Below are 27,090 nucleotides of genomic sequence, written 5' to 3'. Positions count from 1 at the left end.
GAGGAAGCCCTGGCCACCATTTTGCTGCTCTGCTGGGATATTTTCTTCTGGGTGGCTGTGTGTGGTGGGGGTGGGGTGCTGAGCACGGCCTGCCCGGCGTGCGCTGCCACTCGCCGCGGCTCGAGTCGGCTATCACCGTGTCCCCTGCCACCCCCGTGCCCCTTCGGGAGGGTAAAACCTTGAAAGTGAAAGGGGAGGCGTGAAGGAAGGAAGGAAGGGAGAAGCACCGTCTTTGCAGGAGGGGGGGAGACCCCAACTCCTTTAAATTTCTGACCCGCAGCAAAATCATTGAGGGGCTGGGTAGGAGGAAAAAAAAAAAAAAAAGAATGAGGAAACAGGAGAAAGCTGTTCCCTTGGGATCGACTACAAAGGCTGCACGTCCAGGTCGGGAGCGCGTGTGTTTAAAGGACAGATATTCCAGGTACGCATTGGTGAGGGCAGGCACAATAATTGATAAGGGAGAGTGAGGCGCTGGTGCTGCCCGGCTCCCCCTCCTTGGCGCCCCCAGTAAAATAATACCAACCACGTCTCCCTGTATTTATATCCATGTGTGCCTGTGTGTGGCCTAGCCCCATTCATCATTTGGCTCCCACTGCAGAACTCTCTCCATTTTTAAAATTATGCATGATACACTGAAGAGACAATTTGGGTTTCCCCCACCTCTCCCTTGCCCTTGAAGAAAGCAAGCCCTTGTCTCATTTGCATTTGCATTAAAACCCTGCTCTCTATAAGCTAAGCAAAGGGGAAGGACTTGAAGCCTATGGGATGGCTTTAGGGCTCTGCCCCTTGCTTTTGGCTCTCTCTCTCTCTCTTTCTCATTCTCTCTCGTGCTTTGATCTCTGCTTAACAACAGTAACGTCACAGGGACTATACAGGAGTTTTGTTGGAAGTTAGAAAGTTTTGCAGCCTCCAGAGGGCTGTAGCGGCAGTAGCAGAAGCAGCATCCAAGGGACTCCTGGAAGGGGAAGAGAGAGAGCGAGCGAGAGACTGACTCAGTCCTTGAGAAAACTTACTCGAGACGAAGGAGGCAGACATGGAACATCAGCTGCTGTGCTGCGAGGTGGAGACCATCCGACGAGCCTACCTGGATGCCAACCTCCTCAACGACAGGGTGCTGCAGACAATGCTCAAGGCGGAGGAGACCTGCTCGCCCTCGGTGTCCTACTTCAAGTGCGTGCAGAAGGAAATCTTGCCATATATGAGGAAAATAGTTGCCACTTGGATGCTGGAGGTCTGTATGCTCCGGGGGGTTCTGCGCCGCCCTCGCCCCCCGCGCTCAGCCCCGGCGCTGCCCGCCTCGCTCCGGCTGCGGCTGCGGGGCCGGGGCTGCTCGGAGCGGCCCCGGGGCCTCCCCCGGCGGGGCGGCCGCGCACCCCCTGCCCGCGGGGGCCCCGCTCCGCCGGCGGCCGTGCGAGGGGAGCCGGGGCTGAGCGTGGCCGGAGGCGGCCCCCGCCTGCCTCCACTCCCGGCCCGACGGGCAGCCCCGGGCCGGCCCCGCCGCGCAGCCCCCGGGCGGCGGGACGCGCCGCCGGCTGATCGCTGCCGGGGGGTTTCTTTAAAATTAATATCCCTGTACACGTATGCAAGCGCTGCCCGTGCCAGTATTACGCGCCATCTTTGTTCTTTTATTGCAAAGCAAAAAGTGTTTATTAATCGGGAGAAAATTAGAAAGTCCCGGGGAGCGCGCCAAGGGCGGCCGGGCGGGCGGGGGGAGCGGGGCCGGGGCCGGGGGCCGGGGGGACCCCGCCGGGGCTGCGGGCAGGGGCACGGCCGGAGGGGCTGCGGCGGCCCCCGGGGAGCGGCGGGGTGAAAGTTTCTTTGTTCGGCGCCGAGGGCGGCCGGAGCCGCGGTGCCCCCTCCGCGGCGCGCCTGTGCCGCGGCAGCGAGCCCGGCTGCGAGGTCGGCCGGGCAAAGCGAGGGGGAAAGGCCCTCGGGCCGGGGCGCGACGGGGCAGGGGGGGCTCCCGGCGGGAGCCCCAGAAGCCGGGCTACATTTTCGTGCCTTTTCGGCGGCCCTGGGCGCCCGCGATCTATTTTTAATTAATTTTTGAAAGCGCAGCGCCCTGCCTCGCTCTGGGAAGCGTCGCGCCCGGCCGCGCTGCGGGGCGGGAGAGGGAGGCGGCGGATTTCACTTCGGGGAGCCCCCCCGGAGCCCCCCCGGCGGGCCCCCGGCACCGGGCTCGGTAAAGGACCCCCGCCGCTTCGTTTCGGCCTTTTTTCGGAGCCCGGGGGATTTTTTAAATATTTTTAAATATTTTTTGAAAAGATGACGTCTGGGGAAATGAGGCTGGACGCCACCTTTGTGTCTCGACCGGAGAGGGGGAATCGGCGGCACAAGGGCGAAGGGGATGGCGAACCCCACGCCAAATAAACGAGTCCGGGGGCGAGCCCGGCCCCGCAGCCCGTTCCCAGCCGGGGGGGCTCCCCTCGCCCTGCCCGAGCCCGATTCTCCCCTTTTTCGTTGTTCCTTCCAGGGGCCGCCGAGACGGGGCCAAACCTCTTCGGCGCTTCCCCCCCTTTTTACCACGCATCGCCCGCGGGTTTCTAACGCCGCGTTTCCCCCCACTTTGTCCCCGGTGACTTTCTCTTTCATTTCCTTTGATGCTCCCCCCGCGCCCCCGTTACTCCCCGCGCCCCCCTCTCCTCCTCCAGCCTTGCCCTGCAGAGCCCGGGCCGGGGCAGGGAGGCAGAGGGCGCCTGGCTTTCGCCCCCGTTGCATTCAGCACTCAACGACCTCTCTCCCTCTTGCAGGTTTGCGAGGAGCAGAAGTGCGAAGAGGAAGTTTTCCCCTTGGCGATGAATTACTTGGACAGATTTTTGTCGTTCGAACCCCTCAAGAAAAGCCGCTTGCAATTGCTCGGAGCTACCTGCATGTTTGTGGCTTCAAAAATGAAGGAAACTATTCCTCTGACCGCAGAAAAACTGTGCATTTACACAGATAACTCCATCAGACCCGAGGAATTACTGGTAATTGCACGCTCAGGCAGCTCAGGCGCAAACGAAGCCCCCCCCCGGGACGCCGGCCGGGACCCCCCAGCAGCGGGGCGGGCGGGAGGGGGCTGCCGGACCCCAACGCCCCGGGGGTCCCGAGCGGCCGCCGCCCCCCCCCGGGGAGCCGCAGCCGGGGGATGCCGAGGCCCCGGCGGCCGAGCGGGGCCGGGCCGAGCCGAGCCCCCCCCCCCCTCCCCAGGCCGCGGCCCGCGGGGCTGCCCCGGCCGGGGCCGGAGCCGGGGCCGGGCTGGGCGCGGCGCGGGCGCCCCCTGGCGGCCCCGCGGGGCTCGGCGCTGCCCGGGGAGCTGCGGGGGGCGGCCGGGCCCCCCCTGGCCGCCCGCTGCGATCGGGGCTCAGACCCGGCCGGGCCGCGGCGTGGCGGGGGGCGGCCCCGGTGCGGTGCTGAGCGGAGCTAACCACGCTTTCCCCCTCTTCTCCTTCTTCCTCTTCCCCCTCTCCTCCCTTTTGTTTTCGCAGCAAATGGAGCTGCTGCTGGTGAATAAGCTGAAATGGAATCTGGCTGCAATGACCCCCCACGATTTCATTGAACATTTCCTTACTAAAATGCCTCTGGCAGAGGACACCAAGCAGATCATCCGTAAACATGCTCAGACTTTTGTGGCTCTGTGCGCTACAGGTATGAGCCCTGCACGTTAAGCAAAGCGTGTTGCTCCCCTACACGTGCCCAGCCCCCGGCTCGTAATGCCTCCCGTAGCTATGGCCTACCATGAGCCCCCAGGGCTGCGGGGAGGTAGTTTAAGCCCCGATTATTGCCCTTGTTGTTTGCAGAAGGTGGATTACTTTGCAGAGGTAAGTTTTTCAGAAGATACTTTTCTTCTGAGCTGGATGCATTTGGCTGGCCGGGGTGAGAAGCACCCCTGCTCCATGCCCCAAGCCACCGAGTGCGGCCCCACGCGCCAGGATTTGTGCAGGGGCTGCAAAAGGCTTGCTGGCTGTACCGGGAATCCCTCCATGCGGATCCGTTCTTGAGACGGCCTTTAAAGGAGGAGGGAGACTGTGCTTGTGAATAGCTCTGCGTGGGGGTTTTAAAACTTCCCTCTCTGAGTTGCCTCTTCCCCCTGCTCCGTGGCAGCGGGTTGGAGGAGGGCCACGCGGCGCGGAGGCTTTCCTGGCACCGGACCCAGCCCCTGCCATCTGCACCCCTCTGACCACGTGCTGAGCTGGAGCCATGTGCAGGGGCGGCCTCCAGAGGAGCCAAAGACGCCGACCGCTCGCTAGGCCAGGTTTGCAGAGGCCTGATCTTTGGTTTCAAGGGCACCGTGCCTGCGCGCGCTGTTCCTTTGAAGTTCCGTGTTTGCATGCGGTGTGTGTGTGTGTGTTTGTACGTGTACCGGCTTTACCCACTGAACCCTAGCAAAGTGGGAAGGAAAAGCGTTTTGGGAGAGCCTTTCTGATCGCCAGATCTCACGCGTCCCACAGGCCGGAGCGGAGGAGCAGGGACAAAAGAAGTCCTAGAGGGAAGATACTCTGTTTAAACAAAACGTGTTCGGTGCATTTGCTTTTTGTGTGACAAGACAAATCCAGGAATGGCAAAGAAATAAGGAAGAAGAAGCAGCCAAAGCAAATGTTCTTTTGCAGTAGCACGTAAAGAGGAATGCCAGACACTCTGTTAACACTGATAAAAATGTAGTGTAAAGGAGATACAGCGCTGTATTAAATGTTAATGCTCAGTAGCAGCTGTACTAAAAAAGAGATCGAGCCTGCATTCGGACATGCGGTGTCCGCGCTTGAAAACCTTGTTGGGATGTGTGCGGTCAGTGAACCCAATTAACGCTGCGTAGTTTATTTTCCAGAGATGGATTTGGTAAAAAAAAAAAAGATTGAAGAAAGATTGCAGGCACTTGGAAGAAGTCAATTTCACAGAATCAGCCCTCCTGCAAAGCCTAAAGATAGAACAACCAAACCTTAACGGAGACATCTGTAAACACTGGCATTGCTCTCCATCTTGGGGCTAACATCCGAGCAGCGGGCAGCTCCCAAGTTAGATTGCCTGCAGTAATGCTCCGTGTTCGGAGCACTGCAACCTTCAAACAGCCTTCAAACTACCTGCAGCAACATTTTGGGAAAATCGGACCTACTCTCCATGACAGATTCTACCAGATAAGGCCTCTGGGACTCTGAAGGTGCAATTTGCTAAGTTTGACACCACCTCAGCCATTTGCTAAAAAGAACAGCTACCTGGCCTCCCCTTTGGATATGGGGATGTTTAACCTAGGTTGTTGTGTTGGCAATGACAGGGATGAAAACAAGAGTAGTTCAAAGGTTGGAGACTTGCTAAGAGTCCAGTACTTTGATCTACTGTCAGTGTTGTTATGTTTCTTTTAGGAAGCACATCCAGAGCCTTTATTTAACACTGCTACACGCCACAGATGGAGAATGGATCAGTAAATGAGAACCATGTTCTGGGAGTTTTACTGAGCTTTTAAAAAAACAGCGCTGAGCTCACCAGAATTGGGGCCCTCTTCGGCTCCCTACTGAAGTTGGGAATATTGCCTGGGGAAAGAGCGCTCAGGAAGGCTGCCACTAGGCTCTGTGTTTTTATTGTTATTTTTGGATGTCAGGATTCTCTCTACCTCTTGCTTTCCTCATGACTTCTTTGTTGGCTAGTGAAGATAACATGTGGCTTAAGTAGCATCTGGACTTTGCTTTGCTGTTGCTGGGTTGTGTTGTATTTCCTTTTGCCAAAATGAACGTAGATGGACTGCAAATGCGTTGTGCTGCCTGGATGCTGCGGGGCCCGATCCAAAGTCCACTGAAAACACTGTGAAACTCGCTGAAGTGGCCTCGGGGGCAAGCGCAGTATATCCTCAGCTTGAAGTGTACAGCCTGCATCCTCCACCAAAGGAGGGGCTCATAAGAAGAGGCGGCGAAATAATGCTTGCTTAGAAAATAAAACCTTGGCCAGTTGGCTTAACAAGGCGAAGGCTGTGGAAGTGTTCGTGGATGAGTGTGCATGCGTGTTTGCTCCAGAAAGAGAAGGTTACGTTGCAAGGTGAAGTTGAGGGGAATTCCTTCTAAGCTCTCTCTTCAGTTGTCTGGCTAGTAGAAGTGGATCTGTTTGATTTGGTTTAGTTTTGAAAAATCCATTTTCACCAAAGGATGTCTTTGTGCTGTGGTAGGTTTGGGAGAAAAAAGAGAAAAAAAAATTACCAGGGGTTGTTTGAAGTTAACACATAATTGAGCTTAATGAATGGGGCTTTGGCATGGCCGAGCAAGGCAGGGAGAGCTCAAAAGGAAGCAGGCCTCTTTTGGCCCAAGTTAAGACCAGTGTTGAGGGAGAACTGCAGCTCTATACAAGCATAACAAAGAATAGCAACAAATATTGGAGCTTCAGCATTTCATTATGTTCCTCTGGTTATCAAAACATACCGGGCTCCTTTTATATTATTATTATTGCTATTATTATTGTTGTTGCTTTCCTCCTTTCGGATGGAGAAAGAGAGATCTCCCTTTGAAACAACTGTGTTACAATTCTCCTATTCTCTGGCCTTTATAAAATTGGGAGTCTCAAGGTATGTGACCAGTTGGAACCTGTTGCATCTTGCAGCAAGTGATTTATGTTCGCAGTTTTGATTTGCCTCAATGAAAAGATTTTCATTCATAGCCCCCAGCTCTCCAGACGGATGGAATTGCTGCTCCATTTAAAAAGGAAAAGGGGTGACTCGCCTTGTTAGGAATTTTTTTTAAAGCGCTGCAGCGCCTATATGCCTGCTTTGTCCTCCCTTCAGGGTGGCTGGCATTCTTCTCTCTCCTCCCCCTCCCCTCTCTCTCTCTCTCTCTTTTTAACAACGCTGAAGTTGTTTATTCTTTTTGGATGAAGTCTCAGATAGGCTACTGGGGATGTGTGCTTCAATTGATGGGGCCCCCTACCCCATTGTGGCTGTGTCAGGTCTAATTCATCTCACCGAAGCCCCCTTGTTCCTGGGCGCTCAATAGCGCAAGATGAGGCGATGGAGGCTGACAATGATGCCACACTCTTCACTTGGGGGCATCCAATTACAGGCGAGAGGGGCCCCCTGATTAATATGCTGAAATTAGTGGCCTCTGCCACAAATAATTCCTTGTTGAGTTGCAACAAAAAGGCAGTCCATGCTGCTTGTCTGGAGTGGTTATAGGGACAGACACAAACTGGTCATTTAAACTTCATTATCACTTTTCCACCTTGGAAAGAATGAGGGTGTGACTATGAATTCATGTTCTTGTTTACTGCTCCATTTAAAAGAAGAACGCAAATATTAATGCCAAACGTGATCCTGCCAGGACAGACCCCTTAAACTGACACATCTTGGTCACCTTCTGTTTGTGGAAATCAGTAAACACCGGCGTGAAGTCACTGCCGCTGCATCCCCTGGAACCTGAATCTTGGTGGCATTCACGTTTGCCTGCTGAAACCCCTTAATGCTGAAGTCTACCTGCCGCTGTGTGTCAGTATGTCAGCTGGGGGACCATCTCTGGAATGCATGTGTTGTCAGTAACTGACCTGAACTATTTCGTTTTGGGGAACGATAGAAGCTTGCCAGAAGGTGTGTGTATTTGTCTGTCCGGAAATAGGTGGATTAGGAAAAAGGGGTAAATTACATGTGTTTTAAACACGGTAGCGTATGTGAGATGGCTTTAGATCAAGCTTGCCTTGTAGCTTGCAGTGCATCACAAGAGTTTGGCCACCATTAATTGTACTGGTTTTAATTTTGAAGGTTCATAGAATGTGGGGCGAAATGCCCTTTTGAAGGTGGGTATCAGTCTGGGCTTCAATGGAGCATCAGAGATAGCTGAATAGATTCAGAGAGAGGACTTTCATAGAGTCCCAAAGTCTTTAGTTTCACTGGTAAAACATTTACACAAAAGTTATTTTATCATAATAAAGGAGATGCATGATTTAATACTTAAACTGTTCCACTGAGCCCTCTAAGCTGTCCATGCCTTTGATTTCATTCAAGGGTTTGACAGATGGTTTATATTTTTTCGACCCAGAGGAAGTTGTATTCTGATAAAAGCTGAAGGAATGTATCTCAGGTTCTTGTGTATAATGTGGCATTTCCCTTACTTCTCCACACAAAATTAGATGTTTACTCATGCCACTTATTTCCTTTTGTTTCCGATTCTCCTCCAAGGTGTACGCTGCCACGGATCAAACGCATTCCTGTTCTGCAGAAAGAGTCTTAGCATTAAAATGTGGATTATTCTTATTAAAAACACACACACACACTCACACCAAAAACATGCTAAATGGCAGAGATAGCCCCTTAAGGAATCATGGGAGTGGCTTTGTGGAGAGACCTACAGCAATGCCGTCTGGAAGGGGGCCCAGCCTCTTGTCAGCATGGTGTCACATCAGAATGTAACTGATTGTCCGCCAATTCTTGGGACCCCCGTCACTTAGTTATGCCACATTTACATTAAATCCCTGTTGCCAGGATGGATGGCAGCCACTGACAAGAGACTAGGTTGAGACAAAGCATTTTTAAGATGAAACCTTAATTTAAATATGGATTATCTGCCTCCTGACAGGGCTAAGCAGTCTTTCTCTTTCTTTCTTTTTGTCGATGTTGCTGTTCATTAAAGCTATATTCCTTTGAATGTCAGTACAAAGGTTTCTGCTTTGAACGGCCCGAGGACTCCTGATTAGAGCGTACCTAGGGTCTGACCACGCGAGCACAGGTTCTCTCCGATGTATAGCGCTGGTGACCCTGGTGGCATTATCTGTATGAGTAAAGTATTTTAACATTTGAAGAATGGGGGCCCTGCTTATGATAAAAATCCCTGGAGGCGATGGATGGCCTCCCAGGCTTCGTGCTAAGCAGGGCTACTCACTCCAGCACAGTTGCTCACATGGCTGAGTGTCTGCAGGTTGGGGCCTGTAACGGTGCGGAGCAGGAGGCAGCTTCTGCTCACCATTTCCCTTCCTTTGGATGCAACAGTTGGCAGCTGAAGCCACGCTGGTAGAGGAGAGCGTATCTGTATGGGCAGGCTTCTCTTAAAGCAATCATTTCAGTTTTTTTTTTTTCCCTCTTCTTTCTTCATACAGATGTTAAATTTATTTCAAACCCACCTTCCATGATCGCAGCTGGCAGCGTGGTAGCAGCTGTACAAGGCCTGCATCTGGGGAACACTAACACTTTCCTCTCCTATCAATGCCTCACACATTTCCTATCACAAGTTATCAAATGTGATCCGGTAAGTGACTCTTCTCAGTTGATCTCTTGCCTTAGAGTTTAAGAATGAATGTCTGCTTGCTGCGTAGTAGCTAATCGGGCAGTAAATCTTGATAAAGGTCAAACCTCAGAGTTTTTTTGAAGGTGTTCCACTTTTGTTCGTCCTAGTTACTTAGCCGTCGTTATAGCCATTAATAATCAGTGATTACACTGTTGCATTCACTGATAGGAGTGCCACATCCAGCTCTGATGTTCGTGAGAGGTGTATCTGACAATGCAGAGGAAACCCTGAACTGATTCTGAACAATTGCAGAAGCTGTATTTGCTTGTAGGTAATGAAACCAGCAGTCTGTGTAAAACAAAACTTTTAAAATAAGGCGAGGAAATAGTTACTAAGATTGCAATAAATGGACCTCGTGGTATCTCTGACCTTATCTTTGACCATTCTTGAGGCCTTTTATTGTGCCAAGTGGTGTGAAAAAGCCCTTCTTAAAAGAGTTCTAATGATCTAATTTGGTTTATTACGTGCTAGACCTGCACAGTAGCTGGTATTGAATTCCTTTTTGGAACAAATGTTTGTCCCACGACTTTCTGACAAGGTAGATGGTCCTCACAGGACTCTCATTTTGCCCTGCAGCTTCCAGGAGATGCACATCAGTAACTAGTGAGCAATAAACCTTTCATGAGTGAATGGGCCAGGAAGGGAGCCTACAAGGAAGACCTAAAGTCAATGATCCATGTCATAATGGTGTGTGAAGTTGGGGCAGAGTTGAGCTTTGTTTTGTAACAATGTGGAAGACCAATAAATAGATGCTTTAAAAAGGTTCTTGTGAGGTCTCCAAGTGCTGGACAATGAGTCAAATAAAGACAACTCTGTGGTTAGGCAGAACCTTTGAGATGCTGTTAAATTGTTTTACACGTTAATAATTTAAATGCATAGAGAGCTGTATTAGTCCAGACCCTTCAAAACTAGTTTTGTGTAATTGGACTTTGTTGACAAGATTGAGTGATTTGTGGAAAGACAAATGCATCATAATGAATTACTCACAAAAGAGTATTTTACGTTAGACTATGTGAAACAACTGCTGACAAATACCGTGTCACAGACTATTATTTTGATCACCTTTACCATGCTTCAGAATTTGGCATGTTATTTTTTGCTATTTAGATTACTGCAGCTAAAGCAGTATGGATCCACTGCTGGTACGTTAAATACTGTAGGAACTTCAAATGCTGAAATCAAATGCTGTAAATATCCTGCTGCTCAGTTTGGTAGGCACATGTAATACTTTTAGTGAGTTTGTGAACAGAGTAGATATGTGAGTGTATGGTTGAGTGTATGGCACTCTATCCAGTGCTAGATATTCGAAGCAGGTACTGGGGAAAAATACTAGGCTAGCTATCAGTACTGACAGTACCTGATTCAAACAAATATATTACTTAATCATTCCTGATAGAGAGCACTGAAATAAATTCTCTCACATCTTGGAGAACAACAGCATGTCCTTATGTGACTTGACTTAGTTGATGACAGAGCTCTTCTAAAAGAAAAAGAAGTTTTAGCAAGAAGAGAATCAATGCTTATTTCTTTTTATTGTCCAGAGTCATTGTAAGGTCACAATCTGTATGACCTGAACTTAAAACTAAGAGCTTTGAAAGGAAGTAACTCCCTTCCAGCTTTTATTGCTAAATATATTTATGTGTTAGAGCAGCTAGAGTTAGAATTGTAAGGGTTTTTGTATACGTTACTACAGAAAATAAGCAGCATAAAACTTTACCTTATGTACATGTATGCTGTCGTGTTTGTAACATAGTAAGGGTAGAGTATCTTTCTCTACTGTTTATTGAAATAGAGAAAATTGCTCGGTTTCATACGTAGTGCGATTCTTCTGCATTGAAAATTCCCTGCGAGACCAGCCCATGTAACTCTGCTATTGGTAGTACCTGTTTCACTAGCATCTATATGAAGTTTGTTACTCCACGGTGATGGTTCCACTTGTCAGACTGCACGATTGAATACGCTTTGTATTGGATTGTTTTGAAATATTAGGAGCATGCATTTATTCACAACATGGCTAACATTCTCCCAGATTATCTATTAGCTAGAGCAGCTGGTCTGTTGGATTTCAGGTTACATAATTACACTTTTTTACCTTTAGTCTCAAAGGAAGCTGAATCTAAAGTAAAATGAATATCACCTGATTGGAATTCCTTTATGGTTCATGTTTACATTGGTAGGAGTCCAATTTCCCATTTTGCCTTTGATCAGGGGTAATTAGAAGTCAGATAATCACAATTAGAAGTCTTGGGCTGTCTTCCATCATTCTATTCTTGACCCCATCATCCAAACAGATTGAATTTTACCTGACATTCATTTCCAGGCCAGAAATTTGCTAAACTAGATTAGATTGGGTTTCCATGCTGTCTGTTAGTACATTGGAATTCGTCTCCTGCCTGCCCCTACTCAGAGGCACCTTCAGACATGTGCTTGTTATCCAGAATGGGTCAGGCAGTAACAAAGGATTTCCAAGCAGCTTCTTTTTTGTTGTTGTTTGTTTCCTTTAGTGTATCTGACCCTGGAGTCTGATCATGTCTTGTGTGTTAAAGGTATTTGACCACATCAGTTAAGCTAGCAAGTCTAGTCTTTTTTTTTTTTCTTTTCTTTGTTTTTTTTCACTGAGGAGCTTAATTAATCCAGGAAGGGTTTATGACCTTGAACAAACTGTGGGCATTGAAAATTTGGGTAGTGAAGCAGAAAAGTTGTTGGGAGAAGTTATCAGAATAATGCACAAGTTTAGTATTTGCTTTTCTGTGTTAAGAAGTATTCTTGCTAAGAATGAAAAAGCTTTCATTAAGTTGTTCACAGTGAATTTTATATTTTGCAGTTATTTTTGCTAGTTCTAAGATTCCTGTAGACAAACTACTCATCTAATAGTTATCTGAATAAAAAATGATTTGAACCAAAATGCCTAAAACAATAAAAAAAAAAAGTTCCATCATCTGTAATGTAAGACTACAGTTCATAATAAATTGTAAGGATTTTGTTTTACAAAAATACAGTTATAACAGGCTGTACTCTGAGAATCTCACAGGAAAAAAAAAGCTGTGGTCAAAAATTACCTTTAAATTATGTAGTCCTATGTAATTATTCATGATTGGAGTCCAGAGGGAGAAGAAGAATAGGTAATTTAAAGAAATCCTTTTGAATGGTTTGAGTTTTCAGAGCTCAAACATGCTATATGCAAATAGCATTAAAAACCAAACCAAAAACGGGATTTGCTTTGGTCTGAAAATAAATTGGCTTTCAATTTGGAACCCTGGCACACTACCTCGTTATAACAGAATTATCTGCAAAAGTGCCTGGATTTGTAAAACTGAAAATCTCCCCAAACCTCTATTCACGTACTGTTTGATACACCCAAGTGCGACTGAGGTACATGCTGCAGGATGCACGAGTAGGAGCCTTGCAGTCACGACTGGTCTGTCATATCCTGCGACAGGGTGAAGGGACTTCATAGAGATCTTACTGTGGAGGCCAGAGGAATGTAGGAGCCAAAGGCATCATGACTCTAGGATATGAGGCGTTTCTTTTTGTCATTTAAAACGCTGTGTGTCTCTGTCAAGAGGAAATATTACACTAGGGTTTAAACCAGAAAAGGTCATAGGTTATGTGTTTTCAGTGAGCTGTAACTGATGGTCTGATCTGCTTAGAGGTAGGATTAACCTCCCTCTCTCTCAGAAAGGACTTGCAGAGAATTGTTTGCTTGGGTTTCTAATCTTATTTTACCCCAAATGCCATGTGCCCTTATTGGTGGCAGAGGAGATTCCTGTGGTAGTGGAATCAGTGAAAAGCTGGTAGATCACACAAGAAGCCTCTGAATGAAGGCAGAATTGAAACTGGGAAATAAAGAAAACAGCAGGCAGGTCACCCTCTCAGGAAAACAACATTCATTCTCAGTCATGCACATCCTAACACTTTTGACGGCAATTTATCATGGAAGACTGGGTTCACCGCAAGGGCTAACACATGTCATAGGTTAAATCAGAAAAGGCAATACTTAAAGGAAACTTCAAAGTCCTTAATACACAGAGTTAAATATGTTGGGAGAAAGCATATGATGTTTGTTGTAAAGATAGGAGTAAACAGTACGCTGGAGGAATTTTGGCAAAATGTAGTGTGATTCTTTTGCCTGTTTGAGGCACCAGTTGTGTGTCCTTGCGATGGATGTATGTGGCGCTGAGGAACAGAGCCATAACGTGCAGAAAGTTGGACAGGTTTAGCTAGCAGGCTTTCTCCAGGTTTCATTGCTGTGGACCAGTGGGTAGAATTGGCTGTACCTACTCTGGGTATGCTTTAATGGCTGAGGAAGTTGTCCCTTTTCCCACAGGAGACTTGATCGTGCCGGGAACTTAGTGCTTTTAATTCAGGCTGAAGTGGGTGCAACAGCGAGGTCCTTGCACCCTCCCGGGCACTTGGCAGGGTTGTGTGGACACTGAGGGCTGAGAAACCGGTTGTGAAATGAGTGGAAAAAAGTTCTCACCCAAATTGAGCTGCCAAGGTGAATGCAGGAGCAAACTGAAAGCTTGGCAGCACTTTATAATGCATGGTTATGAAGATGGTCAGTGGTGCTTCTAGATCTCTCCAGTTTGGGGTTGTACGGTCGGTTATGTTCTGTTCAGATGCTTTCTGAGTTAGAAATCAGCTAACCTGAGCTGCCTACTGCTGTAGATAGTAGTGGTTGGTTGGCAACTTTGGGCGCGTAGATCTAAATACAAATATATATATATGGGACTTCTATCTAAGAACTTTATATCATCAGACCTCAGCCTGGGGAAACCACCGTTTATGGCCATCACTTCTAATAGAGTGCCCTGCTGAAGTGTTTTTTTGCAGTAAAAGTAGAAATCATGAGGGCATCAGCAATACTTGGACCAGCCCTGACTCCAGCCCAGTTTATGTCTTTTCCGTTCATTTAATTATGATTTGATTCACAGTGCTGTCCAGTCAGAGAGCTTATATTTTTGAAAGGTCTAAAAGACTGAGGTAGAAGATGGTATGAATGGACTTGCATGTAACTGCTGAAGTGTTAACAACCCAGGCAAGAAGCACTGCAGCAAAGCTCCAACAAGCAAGCTACATCTTGCTGTGCCAAGGTCCTGCCAGGGAAGCTAGTGCCTGTGTCATGGCAGCGGAGTGCTCATCGTGTTCCTGTAGCCTTACGTGCTGAGACTAAGAGCAGACTGACAGCTGTCCTTTGTCCTGAGGGCCATGTATGGAGAACACTCACACTGGCCATGAAATAAATGGCAGGAATTAGCTGCTGAGGGCGGGATCCGGGCTAGCACCCTGCAGAAATTTGGGTAGCTCATCCAGTGCTCTCACTAGTTAGTGTTTCTCTTGCTCTTCCCGCACTCCTTTGAGTGTGCTGCCCTCCCAGATAACGTCATTGTATTTCTCTTGGCTTTTCAAGAAATGGTACGTGGTCTGTGGTCTTAGTATTTTTCTAAAGGACCCTCGGTCTTTTTTCTCCTTCCGTTTAATCTTCTCTAGGATTGTTTACGAGCCTGCCAAGAACAGATTGAATCCCTCCTTGAATCCAGTCTACGCCAGGCACAGCAGCACAACGTATCTTCAGAAACAAAGACTGTAGAGGATGAAGCAGACCTTTCCTGCACACCTACTGATGTGCGAGATGTGAACATTTAAGAGGACTTCTTCTAATGGGTTTGCTTGGCAAGAGAAGCAGACAAAGAAAGGGCATCTGAGAAGGAATCAGCATCAGGATCTCCCCCCCAGAAACCCTTTTCTCCAGGACATTTTTATACCAGAAGGGAAAACCCGTCTTGTTATATTTTTTCTTGCTCTGTCTCCCTTCCATCTGTGACTTCAAACAAACAAATAAACAAAAAATACCCCAAAAACTGTCTTAAAAAAAGAAAAAAATAGTATTTGCATTACCCCCAGGGGTTTGTGCTACAAAAATAGAGGATTTTATACAATAATAATCAACTAGTTTTTATATTAAAGTGTTCTTGTCTGTATGTTGTAAAAATAGGCATTAACACACAAAATGTCTCCAGGGGAGGTATTAGATTTGATTTCTTACATATAAAACAAACCAACCAACCATTTTTAAAGTAGAAGAGGGTTTTTTTAGATAGTAAATGAAATATTCTTTTTTTTTTTCTTTAAAAAGCATAGCTTTAACGCAGTTCTAGGCTTTTCTGTATCTTGCTTGCTTATGCATTTAGTCACTTTATAATTCATCTGTAAATGTTTATTTTATTTCCTTAGTTTTTTTTTTTATCCTCTTCACCTTATAAATGGTTAACGTAACCCATAAGTTAGTGTATGTTAGTATACAGCATTATTATATGTTAATCTTTTGTTTTTTTTTGTGTGTGTGTGTGTGTGTGCCTGTGGATTGCCTGTGCATTTGTAGGGTTCCAGCTTAGCATTGTTGGGAAAGGCCAATGTACTACTCATACGATACTCTATTATAAAGAGAAACCGAAATAGTGACATAATATATTATATTTTTGTAATCTTCATATTTTTGTAGTTACCTGTGTAAAAATGCTGGTCTGACCCCACAGATATTCAGCCTAATTATGGTCAGGTTCAATCCACAGTTTAGTCTTTTTTTGTTGTTGTTTGTAATATTCTAAAACCATTCCATTCAAAGCACTTTCAGTCCATTAGATATAGGAAATACATTCTTTTATTGTGTGGGAATTTTTTTTTTAATGGAATGGTTTGGAAATATATTAAGTGCTTGTTCGCAAACTTGGAATTGCAAGGCAAGTGCATTTAACTATGGTGTTAGAGGAAAGGTGATTTTTTTTTCCGAAGGTTGTGTTCCAGTGAGAGAAATTGCATTCACAAATTGCCAGGATATCTTCCTATCCTTTTCTATAGAAAAGTTGAAGTTTAGAAATCCTTTGGTGCCAACACATTTTTATAAATTAGGGGCCTTAAAGGTTCACATATAGGACACATAGTTTAAGGATTGTCTCTAGATGTTTTACAACTGAAGGTTTTTAAACACTAAAATATATAATTTATAGTTAAGGCTAAAAAGAATATTTATTGCAGAGGATGTTCGTAAGGCCAGTATGATTTGTAAAATAATGCAATCGCCCCCTTTTTTAAAAAAAAATCTTTCTACCCTTGACGTTGCAGTTTTAACACAGCTTATTAAAGAAAAAAGGACACGCTTCAGAGAACAAACCCAAAACAAAGCAGTCTATTTGGCCCCTTATACATTTTCAGTAGCAGTCTAACCATGAAAAAAACGCCATAGTTAATAGATACGAAAATTGGAGTACTTGAAAGAAGTTCTTATTCCAGTATATGCCCCCCCCCCCTTTTTTTTTTATTTAGCTACAAATAGAAAATTTGCACATCTTGGCTATGTATCTTTTTATTATTATTTTAGGAAGTAGCTGAAGGGACGTGGACATAGCTGTTGAAGTTGATGCTCGAGGAGAATGTGATGGTGAAATGTATGTGAGAAAACTGCCGCTAAGGTGTTGATTGTAAAAAAAAAAAAAAAAAAAAGAAAAAAGAAAAGGAAAAAAAAGAAAAAAAGAAAGAAAAAAAGAAAAAGAGAAAAGAATAGGAGCGGATGCTCCATTTTTATTGAGCTGCTATGGATAAATTCCCAGCATGGTTTGAAAAAAAAAATTAACATTGCTTTTCTGTATCTTTGTCATTGTGTTTTGCTGCTATTTTGTGGATCAGTTTTTTTTTTTTGTTATACAATGTCATATACTGCCATGTTATAGGTTTTAATTTTCTCATAGAAAATTATATTATTGACATCATTTTTTTTGTAGATTTTTTATGTGATCAATTTTTACTTAATGTGATTACTGCTCTATTCCAAAAAGGTTCCTGTTTCACAATACCTCATACTTCAGTTAACCGTGTCTAGACCAGGTTTTAATGTTCGTACACAGTGCCTCATAGTTCTACTGCAAATGGAAATGCATCGAACGTTATTCTGAATGGGTCTCGCGATTTGCAACTAGGTTGCATTAATTTAAAAACGGCAGACATTTCAGAAGATCAAGTAATGTCAGTTTTTTTGTTGTTGCGCATTTTATAAAGCTGGATTCTTTGTCTGATCTGGGATTTATTATCATAGTAGTTTTAAGCTGTGTTATTAGCCACAATTGATATATGAAAGGTGCATTATAATATAACTCTTGTATGCCACCTGATGTGTTTTCCCATCAATTGGGACACATCATTTGGTATGATAGGTTATCTTCTGGAACTCTAAGTATTTTGTGTGTTTAATCTGTTATGATATACTAGGTTTTTTTTGTTTTGTTTTGTTTTTTTAATTATAGCATAATGCTAATTTAAAACGCCTGTAAATCTCATAAATAAGCCAGCTAACAGAGTTGTATGCTGAAGAATAATCTAGCTGTTGCCTGTATGCTGCTAAACCAAAACAGAATTAGAACTCTTTGAGGCAAATGCAGTTAAGATCCTACATAGTGCATAAACAAAGCATTGCAATGCTACTAGCAGTCGCAGGACCCAGGAGGACTGGATACATTCTGTCCAAATTTCAGGAACATTTACTGCTTACCTCATAAAACACTTCTGTTCGTGGCATCTCTGTGTCTCTGAACCAAACGTGATTACTGAGTTAGTGGTTGTCAGTTATATTATGTGTTACACTGAGTGGCAGTGTGTACTGCAAAATTCTTTAAATATTGTATGTACTAAAAGGCCAAATCCAGATAAGTGGGTTCATGTGCCAACAGAGATGCTTTATTTGTCACATTATTATAACAATCTGTAGTAAGCAAGCAATTCAGATTTGTACATTTTTATATTGTACTTATTGGCATCACTGGTCTGAAATGCACATTTTCACCAACAGACCTGTAACAGACAAGTTTCCAGCAAAAAAAAAATCTTAAAAAAACCAACAACCTAAAGTCTAGAAATAAAATTGGTAAAACCCAGTGTCTGCTTGTTGTGTCTTTTTATTACTTTCATGAATGCTGAATGGCAGTAACTACCTAATGTAATGAGTAAGCCACATGACATTTTCTCATTTTGACTCTCCGTGCTTTAATAGTTGCAATGCTGAAAATTTTCTATCATTATTTTAGGAAAGTGTAGGCGTTTTTTAGAAATGGGTAGGTGACTGGCTGTCACGGTAATGTGTATTTTAAAAAAGCAAAACAAGTATTTGCTTAAGATTATTTTAAACATCTAAGGTAATTACTCAGAGTAAAATACCATTTGGTGGTTCTTTTTAATAAAAGGTGAAATAAAGTAGGTGTTTGGTACAGAATGCTTGTCTGTATTTATTTATCAGTGTAAGGTTTTGTGTCCTAGAATACCTTAACAGAAACTAGTTTTAAAAGAAGTAAAGTTAAACAGCTTTATCTTCCTTCCCCTTACTTCTTACAGAGCTTACGCTTCTTACTGTTGCATGACTAAGATAATAAAAAATTAAGAGCTACTAAACATACGTAAAGAACTGGACTTCAGAAGGACAAAAATATAACAGTAATTACATATGATTATTTATAAAAACAAAATGAGAAAAACTTACAAGCTGTGTCCCAAACGTGTAAATGGAATGCATGTTACCAATTGCAACAACTGGACACACCAGAAACAGCATATTCTTCGTGGTGAATGGTCAAGCTTTTAACCTATGTATTGACTATTTACTCTATGAAAATGTGATGTCATTATTGGCTAAAAAATAAAATACACGTAAAATATCAAGTGCTCGTCTCTCAGATCAGATACCTGTTTATCTGCCTTCTGAGTTTCCCACTGGCTGAGCTTCACAGAACAACTGATTCTATGCAATAGCTACAGTAAACAAAATGAAAAATGAAAACTTGTAAGTTAACACGAGCATGTTGGACACAGTCTAGTGCTAAATCAGCTTGTCCTAGTGCAGTTACCAATAGACGGGAAGCCCCCTGTATCGGAAGAATCGCAGCTGAGCCTGTATTAGCTTGTTGATTTCCCAGCCGTTTCAGTCAGAAACCTAAACCACCTGGCCTACCCTAAATTCACAGATGGGGAGGTTCCTATTGGTACATAGTGGGTCCATAGTTTTGTCCATTAGACATGGGCACCTCCTCTATACGGTCAAGTTACACAGGCAGGCCACTGAAGCAGATTCATGTAGCAGTGAAAGACGGTTTAAAACGAGATTTATAGTGACTTTAAATACAGATCAAGCTGAAGCTTAAATTGGACAAAAAACTCATTTTTGTCCCCACACAGATCTCATATCAGTCTTCTGCAAAATTTCAGCATGTTTTAAGGAAAGAATAGGAAAAAGGCTTTTGTATCACTGATGACCAACCCTTCTAATTTCAAATATTTTGACTGAGGACATACATACAATATTGATTTGGGACAAAAAGCTTTTTGCTGAAAAAAATAATTAGAAATTTCAACCTGCATTTTGTTGAACATGTTAAGTGGTTTTTGCCTTTTCTATGAGTATTTTTAATCTATTAAACTGACAGGTTATTCTGTGCCTTGAACAGGTTTAAGCCTACAGTCAGCTCTGTTATTTACATTTTCCTTCTCTGAAACACCATCTCTGAATGCAGCCTCCTAAATTTGAATGTTGGGTGAACTGTGCCAATATTATTCACATTGGAAAGGACAGGACAAGAATGTAGCAAGAAAAACAATTTACTATAGGCTGTAAAAAATATGCACATTCAGCTAGGCTATGCTCTAGCTCATTTAAAGCAAATATACTGTATTAACATCAGATTGAGAAACATACGTAGAAAAACCTCCAAAAATTTCCCAAAAACATCCTCAATTCCACTGCTGAATTCAGACTGACAAAGCTTGTACCTTTACTAAACATTAAGTTCATATATTCTTTATTAAACAATAAAAAAGGTCTGTTAAATGTAAAAACCTGAAATTACTTACAGGCAAGTGTATTTGGCATTTTAAGTGATGGAAAACTTCATAACATAGGAGAGAAATTGAAGTTTCAAGCTACTAATTCAAAGGACCATAGAAATGACCCAGGTGTGTGGGCTAGATACTCTGATAAAGATTCCTAGCAGTGGCATTGAAAAGCTACTATGGGACAAAGGCCGTAAAGCTATAAATGATGGCATTATAACGAATTCACACCAACATAATTTTATGGGAAATTCATCTTTTCAGACAAACATGGTGTTTTTATGATCCGTCAAACATACCTGCTAATGGTAGTTACAGCAGCATGACAAATATAAGATTCCCATCTGGCTTTTGACTGAGTTCCCCCAAAATATTCTTATATAATAATGAGAAAGGGATTGCAAATTTTTTGACTGGATTGCACTGATAACATAAGGCTTGCCAGACTTCTGACTTTGCTCTTTTGATTCAAGGAATACAAACGTAGGAGCAAGGCAGAAGTTACCCTTCTGCTTCTTTAGCACAATAGACATTCAATAACAAAAACAAACAGTTTCTTGATGATCCCATTAGCATTTTCATAGCCATACTAAGAAATCACTAAGTAGCCATAATTTTCATGAGTGCTCTTACCTGAAGAGGGAACTACTGGCAGAAAGACTGGGTGCTCGCAGTGTATCAGGAATAAGGCACAGACACAGCATCTTAACTCTGCACGTGCCCTCCTGATGCAGAGGCACCACCCGCAGTGCACGGTCTGCTCCTGGGACACAGGCTGTGCACACTTCCACTGAACTCCTGTATTATATAAGAAGAGCTTTAATGTGGTCTTCAGAGCACCAATTCCTACACAGAACAGTCTCATTTTTTTTTGGAGCAGTCACTACCGTACACAGATTAATACTAGCAGCTTTACTTCTCAAAAAGTTGCATCTCTGGATGCAGGAGGTTGTATTAGTGGTTGCTAGAGGTATTGCCCCTTACACAGTGTGAAAAAAAATATCCATTTGTGCGGATTTCATCTCTCTTCTCACTTTACTTATGGCTTATACTACCTTCTCATTTATAATATCCTTGAAGAAATACAACAGTTATGTTTATTTCAGGTAAATAAAACACACATGTAGCAACCCATCTCAGAAACCGAACATCAGTCTGCACACTCACTTGAGGACAGAAACAGAAGATCATACTCTCTCACGTTCACAATGCACACTAAGGGACAGTCGGTCAGTACAATCTTCCCTGCTAACACGTCCATCACGTTGTGAAGCCTACCTGAAAGCCAAAGACTGCCCAGTCAAGTAAGACTTTGACTACACCTGCTCAGCTCTGACTAAACTGGCATGAACTGGAAAAGAAAGAAGCAAAGTATGGATTTAATCAGGCAAATGTTTCTAAATTCACACTTGGTAACACGTTTGGGGTGGGAGACCGTATGGTGATGGGAACTTCTTTCCCAGCAGTAACATGCCTTCGATACAGGTAAAGCCAAACAGAGCAGCCTGGGACTGCTCATGCGGACAATCAAACACAGGAAGAAACAACTGGTTAAGAGGGACACCCCTTGGGGCTGCAGAGGGCTCCACACGCAGATATCTAACATCACCGAGAAAGCAGAACCAAAGGTGGAGCTACCCCACGCGTGGGCCAACCTGCAAGCCAGGACCTGCCATGCTGACTGGTCAGGGCAGGAGTCCTCTTCCCCTGGGCCCATGTGGTAAAGGCCAAGGGCTTGGATTTGTATGCAGGGTGCGTGCGTATCACAGAACAGAATCGCCATCTACTCACCATTCCCAACCTAAACAACTAAATCTTGGGTTGTATCTTGCTGAGTGTTCTGGCTTTGTTATTTCTCCCATCCCACCTGACTGCCCTGTGACACTTGCCTGAATCCACCCGAATCCAATCCGAAATGTACGGATTCTGTACACCGCTGCTCGGCCTCTATGACAGCTGACAAGTCACCGTGGCCTGTGAGGATGTCGCTTGCAATATTAGCATCAGTCTTCGAGGAGCTGGGCTGAGATGGGCAAATCATTTAACATAGGCCACTAAGTCACCACCAGAGCATTACGACAACTCGCCCGAGCCAGCACCACACAAGTGACCTAGTGTCCTAAGTCACAGCTCTGACGGTAAACTGTCTGAAACAGACAATTGAGCATTTTGATGTTTTATTTCTCCTTTTATTAGATTTTATCACTAAAGATTGTTTGAAGACATGGTATTATTTTTGAACAGCTTTTTTGCTCCTTGAACACACACAGGCCACAGTTCTTTACATTCGGTTGCTGGCTACGTTAACTGCTGGAGACTGGCTCTTCAGCAAATTTATGCTACTCATTATAGGTATGTTCTTTCTACGTGCACAGGCGTAACATCTTTAAGTTTTCCAGAAGGAATCAACAGCTTTTTACTCAAAAGTAAATATTATTTCTAATTAACCTACTACATTTATTTCATGTTTTCAACTTAATATACCTGCAGCTGTTTCAGTCATTAAGTAGGATCACTTTGTTCCTTTTAGGCAACGTATTTACCAGCCACGTATTAATTCTGGTTTCTCTTTTCATGGCAGCCCTTGGACTGTGAAGGATCAAAAAGATTCCTCCCTTACAATATCTTTCTAATATAAGTGAAACTATTCACCTGCCTTCATTCCTGCATGATAATGCTCAACAGAGTTGTAGAGTCAAACAAGTATATGCCAACTCTTGCATGCCTGTGGGAACACAAGTGCTCTCTCATCTTCAAACAGTTTTCTGAACTTCTAAATATAGTCCTCCATGTTTTCAAACCCCTCTGTAAACATGCTTCAGGTGTATTCGGGGCTCTTGCCACTTCTCCCATGATTCTGCCAAGGGAGCATCATTAGGCAAATCACAAGAAAAGCTCACTGAAAATCTCTCTCCAGATTTTTCTCTAACGTTATTTGTTTCTCTCTCATTATTTCTCAAACTAATTGATGCTACTGGATTTTTTGCAAAGCTTGTCCTCATCTTATTGCATAAGAGAACTTAAGCATGACATACAAATATAATGGGCCACACCCTCAACATACAGTTCCGGCAGTGTACCTACAGTGAAACTGGTTTATGCATTCCCAAATTGTGCTCAAATCATTCTTCATCTTACTCAGCTGTCCTGGATATGACATAAAATGATGCTTGAAGTCCACATGGTTTTAGGATGACAATGTGCTTGACTAACTGCACCACAACCAAGGTGTCAAGAAGAAAATACACTGCAAATACAACCTCTAGCTCTCCTATAAAAATAGTGTAGTATTATATTGATTTTTAGTTTCTAATATTCATTCATTTTCACTTGTATTTCAGAAACTAACAAGTGCTTATTAACAATAACTTATCTATGTGGTTTTTTTAAAGGTAAATGTGGGTCTCAAAAATTCAGTGTCTGCACATACGCTACAGAAAAAAAAAAAGCTAGTTTAGAGAACAATGTAGGCATGTGTTTTTAAACTACTGTTCGTGCAGTCTGGTCAGGACTGTGTGACACAGTATACAGTGTTTTGTCATCCAAGGAATGTCTTTGATCAAGAGTTTATGCAAGAAGGAAAAAAAAAGGCATGAAACCCTAATCCGTTCCCACAGTCCAGTAAACGTGAGCTGGACAAACAGTGGACAATAGCAGTAAAGCTTGCTGCTGGAACAATAGCTGCAACTAAAAAAATTAAAGGGTTGCTGACTCACAGTTCCTATAATCAAGAAAGATTGCATGCCTTGTTGATTATTCCACAGAATCCTGAAGATGCTAAAGGTTACAAATTGTAACTACGTATTACATGGAGATAAAGCAGCAAAATATGCTGCTAAACAATCAAAAAGAAAAAAGACAAATACTGATGTTGATTCTGCTTAGTGCAGAGCTGAGATGCAAAAACTGAATAAGCAATCTTCTTCCTGCCTAAACAGGACTTTTGTTAAAAGTAAACTCCGTAATTTTACTATAAACTAAAAGCACTTTATTTCTTTCTGACAGTACACTACTATTCTAGATGCCATCCATACAAATTCTACACTACAATCAAACTTTCTAATGTTTCAGTACAAAAGCTATACGCTATTTCTTGTACTTATTCAGGAATCTTCTGCAGGCAATTTTGTCATGCTAAAAAACAGACACACAGAATTGTGGAACTGGTTAATTACTTATGTATATGAAATATAATAGAACAATTAAAAATATAAACAAAAATAAATCAACTGACACTACGGCTTTCATATATTTCATATGAGAGTGAACAGGCACTACTTTGTATTAATGAAGATTTCCCAAGCCTTGTATGTTCGCTATGTTCAGGTGCACTGAATGACCATGTTTCCGTTTGCAGAGTACTACCTCATTTGACAGAGCTATGTGCTACTCAAGAGTTGCAAAGTACAGAATCTTAGGATGAAGAATGCTGCAAGAATATAATGGTTACACTTCAGAAGTGAACACTCCTGTGATTAAGGAGGAATATCCAGTGTGAAGCCAAAGAGATACTCAAGTTAGTTCCAGATGAACTAAGGACAGTGAAGTGCCTCAGTACCAGATTGCTCCAGTTAGCCTTTATATGTCGATCCTGGATACCAAAACTTCCAACTGGAAACCTGCCACAGAACTCCCAGATTCTCTCTGGTGATATATACATTTCTGTGGTAAAGCGTACTGTCATAACTTTGTCCACTTAAAAACAAACACAAAACCTCTGGCAGACTGTAAAATGAGAATCTTTGCGGTTACTTGTCAAACTATGAAAGCTGAAGATTTAGGCTGTAATTAGACCAGAACCCATAGCCATGAGAAGTTGCGAAGGGCAGTAATCAAAAGGCACCAAAATTCATGCTGGGAAGCACCAAGAATATGCAGAATTGTAACATCATAAGAAATATTAAACCTTTTATAATAAACCAAAGTGTTTCTCTTTAAGAAGGTCGTGATGAGATGTATCACACACGTCATTCTACCTGCCTGGTTCAGCTTTTTACAACCTTCTCTGGAGTGCCCTCAGAAGTAAAGATTATAATCCAGATTCACTTCAGGTAATTCTAGTATTTCAGCAGATTTCAAACTATATGCCTAAGATCATTAAGAACACCAACACTTTGTCAAAAATATTTAGTGCTTCACACTGCTATCACTGCAGAACTTGTTTAAGAAAGCCCATGGTAGGGAGGATGGAATTGGATGGTCTTTAAGGTCCCTTCCAACCTGAGCAATTCTATGATTTTGTGACTGAACAGTTTTTAAACCAGCCTCTATTTTCTCTCCTCTAGATGTCATATATCCAGAAAGCTGGCAACGTGAGTTTGCACAGGTTCTATGCACAGACTAGAACACACTATTGCTTATATACTTCATACCTCAATAGCAATCAGATCATAACCATAACCAAACAAGATATGCCAAACTGGGAAGTCAGACTTTCCTTACAAATCCAGATGTAATTTATCGTAACCAGGAAAACATAATAGGATCCTACAAGGCTGATTTCTAAGTGAGAAATTGCGTATACAGATATATATATGTATTTTTTTTCTGATTTCACGCATTTCTGTTCATTAGAGACATATCTTCAGAGCTGAAATCGATCCCATTCACATTACAGCTCATGACAAATGGAAATAAAGCATGCCTACTTAATGAATGAGTGAGTGTTACAATAATGAATTTAACTTGGAGACTTTAATCACCATCCTATTTTTTGTTCTCCTTCTCTATATCCATTCTAAAAATCTGTCTGTAGAAATGCAGCCTCAGTAAAGAGGCCTTTACTGTACTCACGTAGTACAATGACACAGATAATGTACAAAGTCAGATTTACACATGCTAGTAATGGTTGATTTGGTTATTACCAGCTGATGACCCCACTGCTGTAAGACAGCACTGAAATCAGCATGGAATTCCACAGGGAATTAATTCTCTGCAGTCAGAGCTTACCTTCCCACTGATGCCTCAAAACTCACTCTCTCTTGTACTCATCACGTAACATGGAAATGAAAACTGCAAGTCTTCTGGACTGAAACGACTTCAGTACATTAGCAATAGTTAGCTTTGCATCCATTTTTTAATGGAAACCTATGATCAACAGCTTGAGCTGAGAGAACATCATGAAGAAACAAAACAAGCTAGAACACAGTCCAGACAAGTCAGAAATTTGAGAGTTAAATGTTTCAGGCATTCCTCCCTAACTATAACTACTGAGCATAACTAGAGGTGGTAAATACAGCAATATATTTTAATATATTTTAAAGACATAGTAACTTCAATAATTTTGGCAGAAATTTTCCATCTTAACTGTTTTTATCAGATCAAGTACCTCCAGAAAAAGTTAAACCTGTTTGACCATACAGCACATAGCCACAATCTCCATGTCCTACTTTATTAATAACCAATATTATAATCTACACGATTGCATTTTTTCCACATCTTTCCCTCCCAGAACAAAAAGCAATATGCAAGTTATACAATCAAGCATTCAGACCAGGAAATGTCTGAATGACCATGTCCCACAGCAGTTTTATTCAGCCTCTCCATACACAGATCTTCTGATAGTTTTTAATTACAATTTAGTAGTTGCTTCCACCAGAGTCCTGACAGGATGAGTAACCAGGATGTGGCATTAATGAAGCCATTTATATGTATTTTTTTAATTTGTTCCAGATTTCAGGAAGGTGTTAACAAAACAGCAAGGGCATGAAAAGAGAAAACATATGCTTATGACTCACAAAACTGAATAATCCTTTGAACAGTGGTTTTGCCAAATTTTGATTTCAAATTTTTTTTCAGTAGCATTGTAGTTTAGTTAAGCACATGCCTTTCTTTCACAGGTGTTTGCTAACTCCTATACTCCTCATCTTCCAGGTAACTCCCCTGAGGAACAGCCAAGAATACAAACATGTAAATAGCCACTCAGTGTTAACTAGTAGCACATTCTGAAGTATTCAAGCACTGAGAACACAAAATTATTTGCAAGGAGTCCCACTGGTTA

At 43.1% G+C, this 27,090-nt stretch overlaps 2 protein-coding genes across 4 annotated transcripts in view; one reads left to right on the top strand and one right to left on the bottom strand.

Annotated features, from left to right (window-relative positions):
* Positions 1 to 712: 712 nt before the first annotated feature.
* Positions 713 to 18,149, top strand: CCND1 (cyclin D1). Its single transcript, XM_035552321.2, has 5 exons — positions 713 to 1,231; positions 2,751 to 2,966; positions 3,468 to 3,627; positions 9,037 to 9,185; positions 14,715 to 18,149. Exons 1-5 carry the CDS (start codon positions 1,034 to 1,036, stop codon positions 14,868 to 14,870), a joined length of 879 nt encoding a protein of 292 aa, XP_035408214.1. The 5' UTR covers positions 713 to 1,033; the 3' UTR covers positions 14,871 to 18,149.
* LTO1 (LTO1 maturation factor of ABCE1) overlaps positions 4,477 to 27,090 on the bottom strand; it is a 31,052-nt gene continuing 8,438 nt past the window's right edge. The window contains exons 6-7 of one of the 3 annotated variants that reach the window (XR_007708430.1): positions 21,369 to 21,441; positions 15,326 to 20,888 (exon numbers count right to left, since the gene is read on the bottom strand). The gene's annotated coding sequence lies outside the window, so the exon portion shown is untranslated. Of the gene's footprint in view, positions 6,122 to 15,325; positions 20,889 to 21,368; positions 21,442 to 27,090 lie in introns of those variants that run through there. The other 2 variants (XR_007708431.1, XR_004779581.2) reach the window with 2 other exon arrangements.

The sequence above is a fragment of the Cygnus atratus genome, chromosome 5, assembly GCF_013377495.2.
Source record: "Cygnus atratus isolate AKBS03 ecotype Queensland, Australia chromosome 5, CAtr_DNAZoo_HiC_assembly, whole genome shotgun sequence".
Classification (NCBI taxonomy): Eukaryota; Metazoa; Chordata; class Aves; order Anseriformes; family Anatidae; genus Cygnus; species Cygnus atratus.
The sequence above is the reverse complement of the archived record's forward strand: the minus strand, read 5'-3'. Positions and strand labels throughout refer to the sequence as shown.

What these genes read in the sequence shown, in the direction of transcription:
- CCND1 (XM_035552321.2), top strand. Translation starts at nt 1,034, where the DNA reads ATGGAACATCAGCTGCTGTGCTGCGAGGTGGAGACCATCCGACGAGCC. An exon ending in TTGCCACTTGGATGCTGGAG is followed by an intron (nt 1,232 to 2,750) that starts GTCTGTATGCTC and finishes TCCCTCTTGCAG; the next exon opens with GTTTGCGAGGAGCAGAAGTG. An exon ending in TCAGACCCGAGGAATTACTG is followed by an intron (nt 2,967 to 3,467) that starts GTAATTGCACGC and finishes TTGTTTTCGCAG; the next exon opens with CAAATGGAGCTGCTGCTGGT.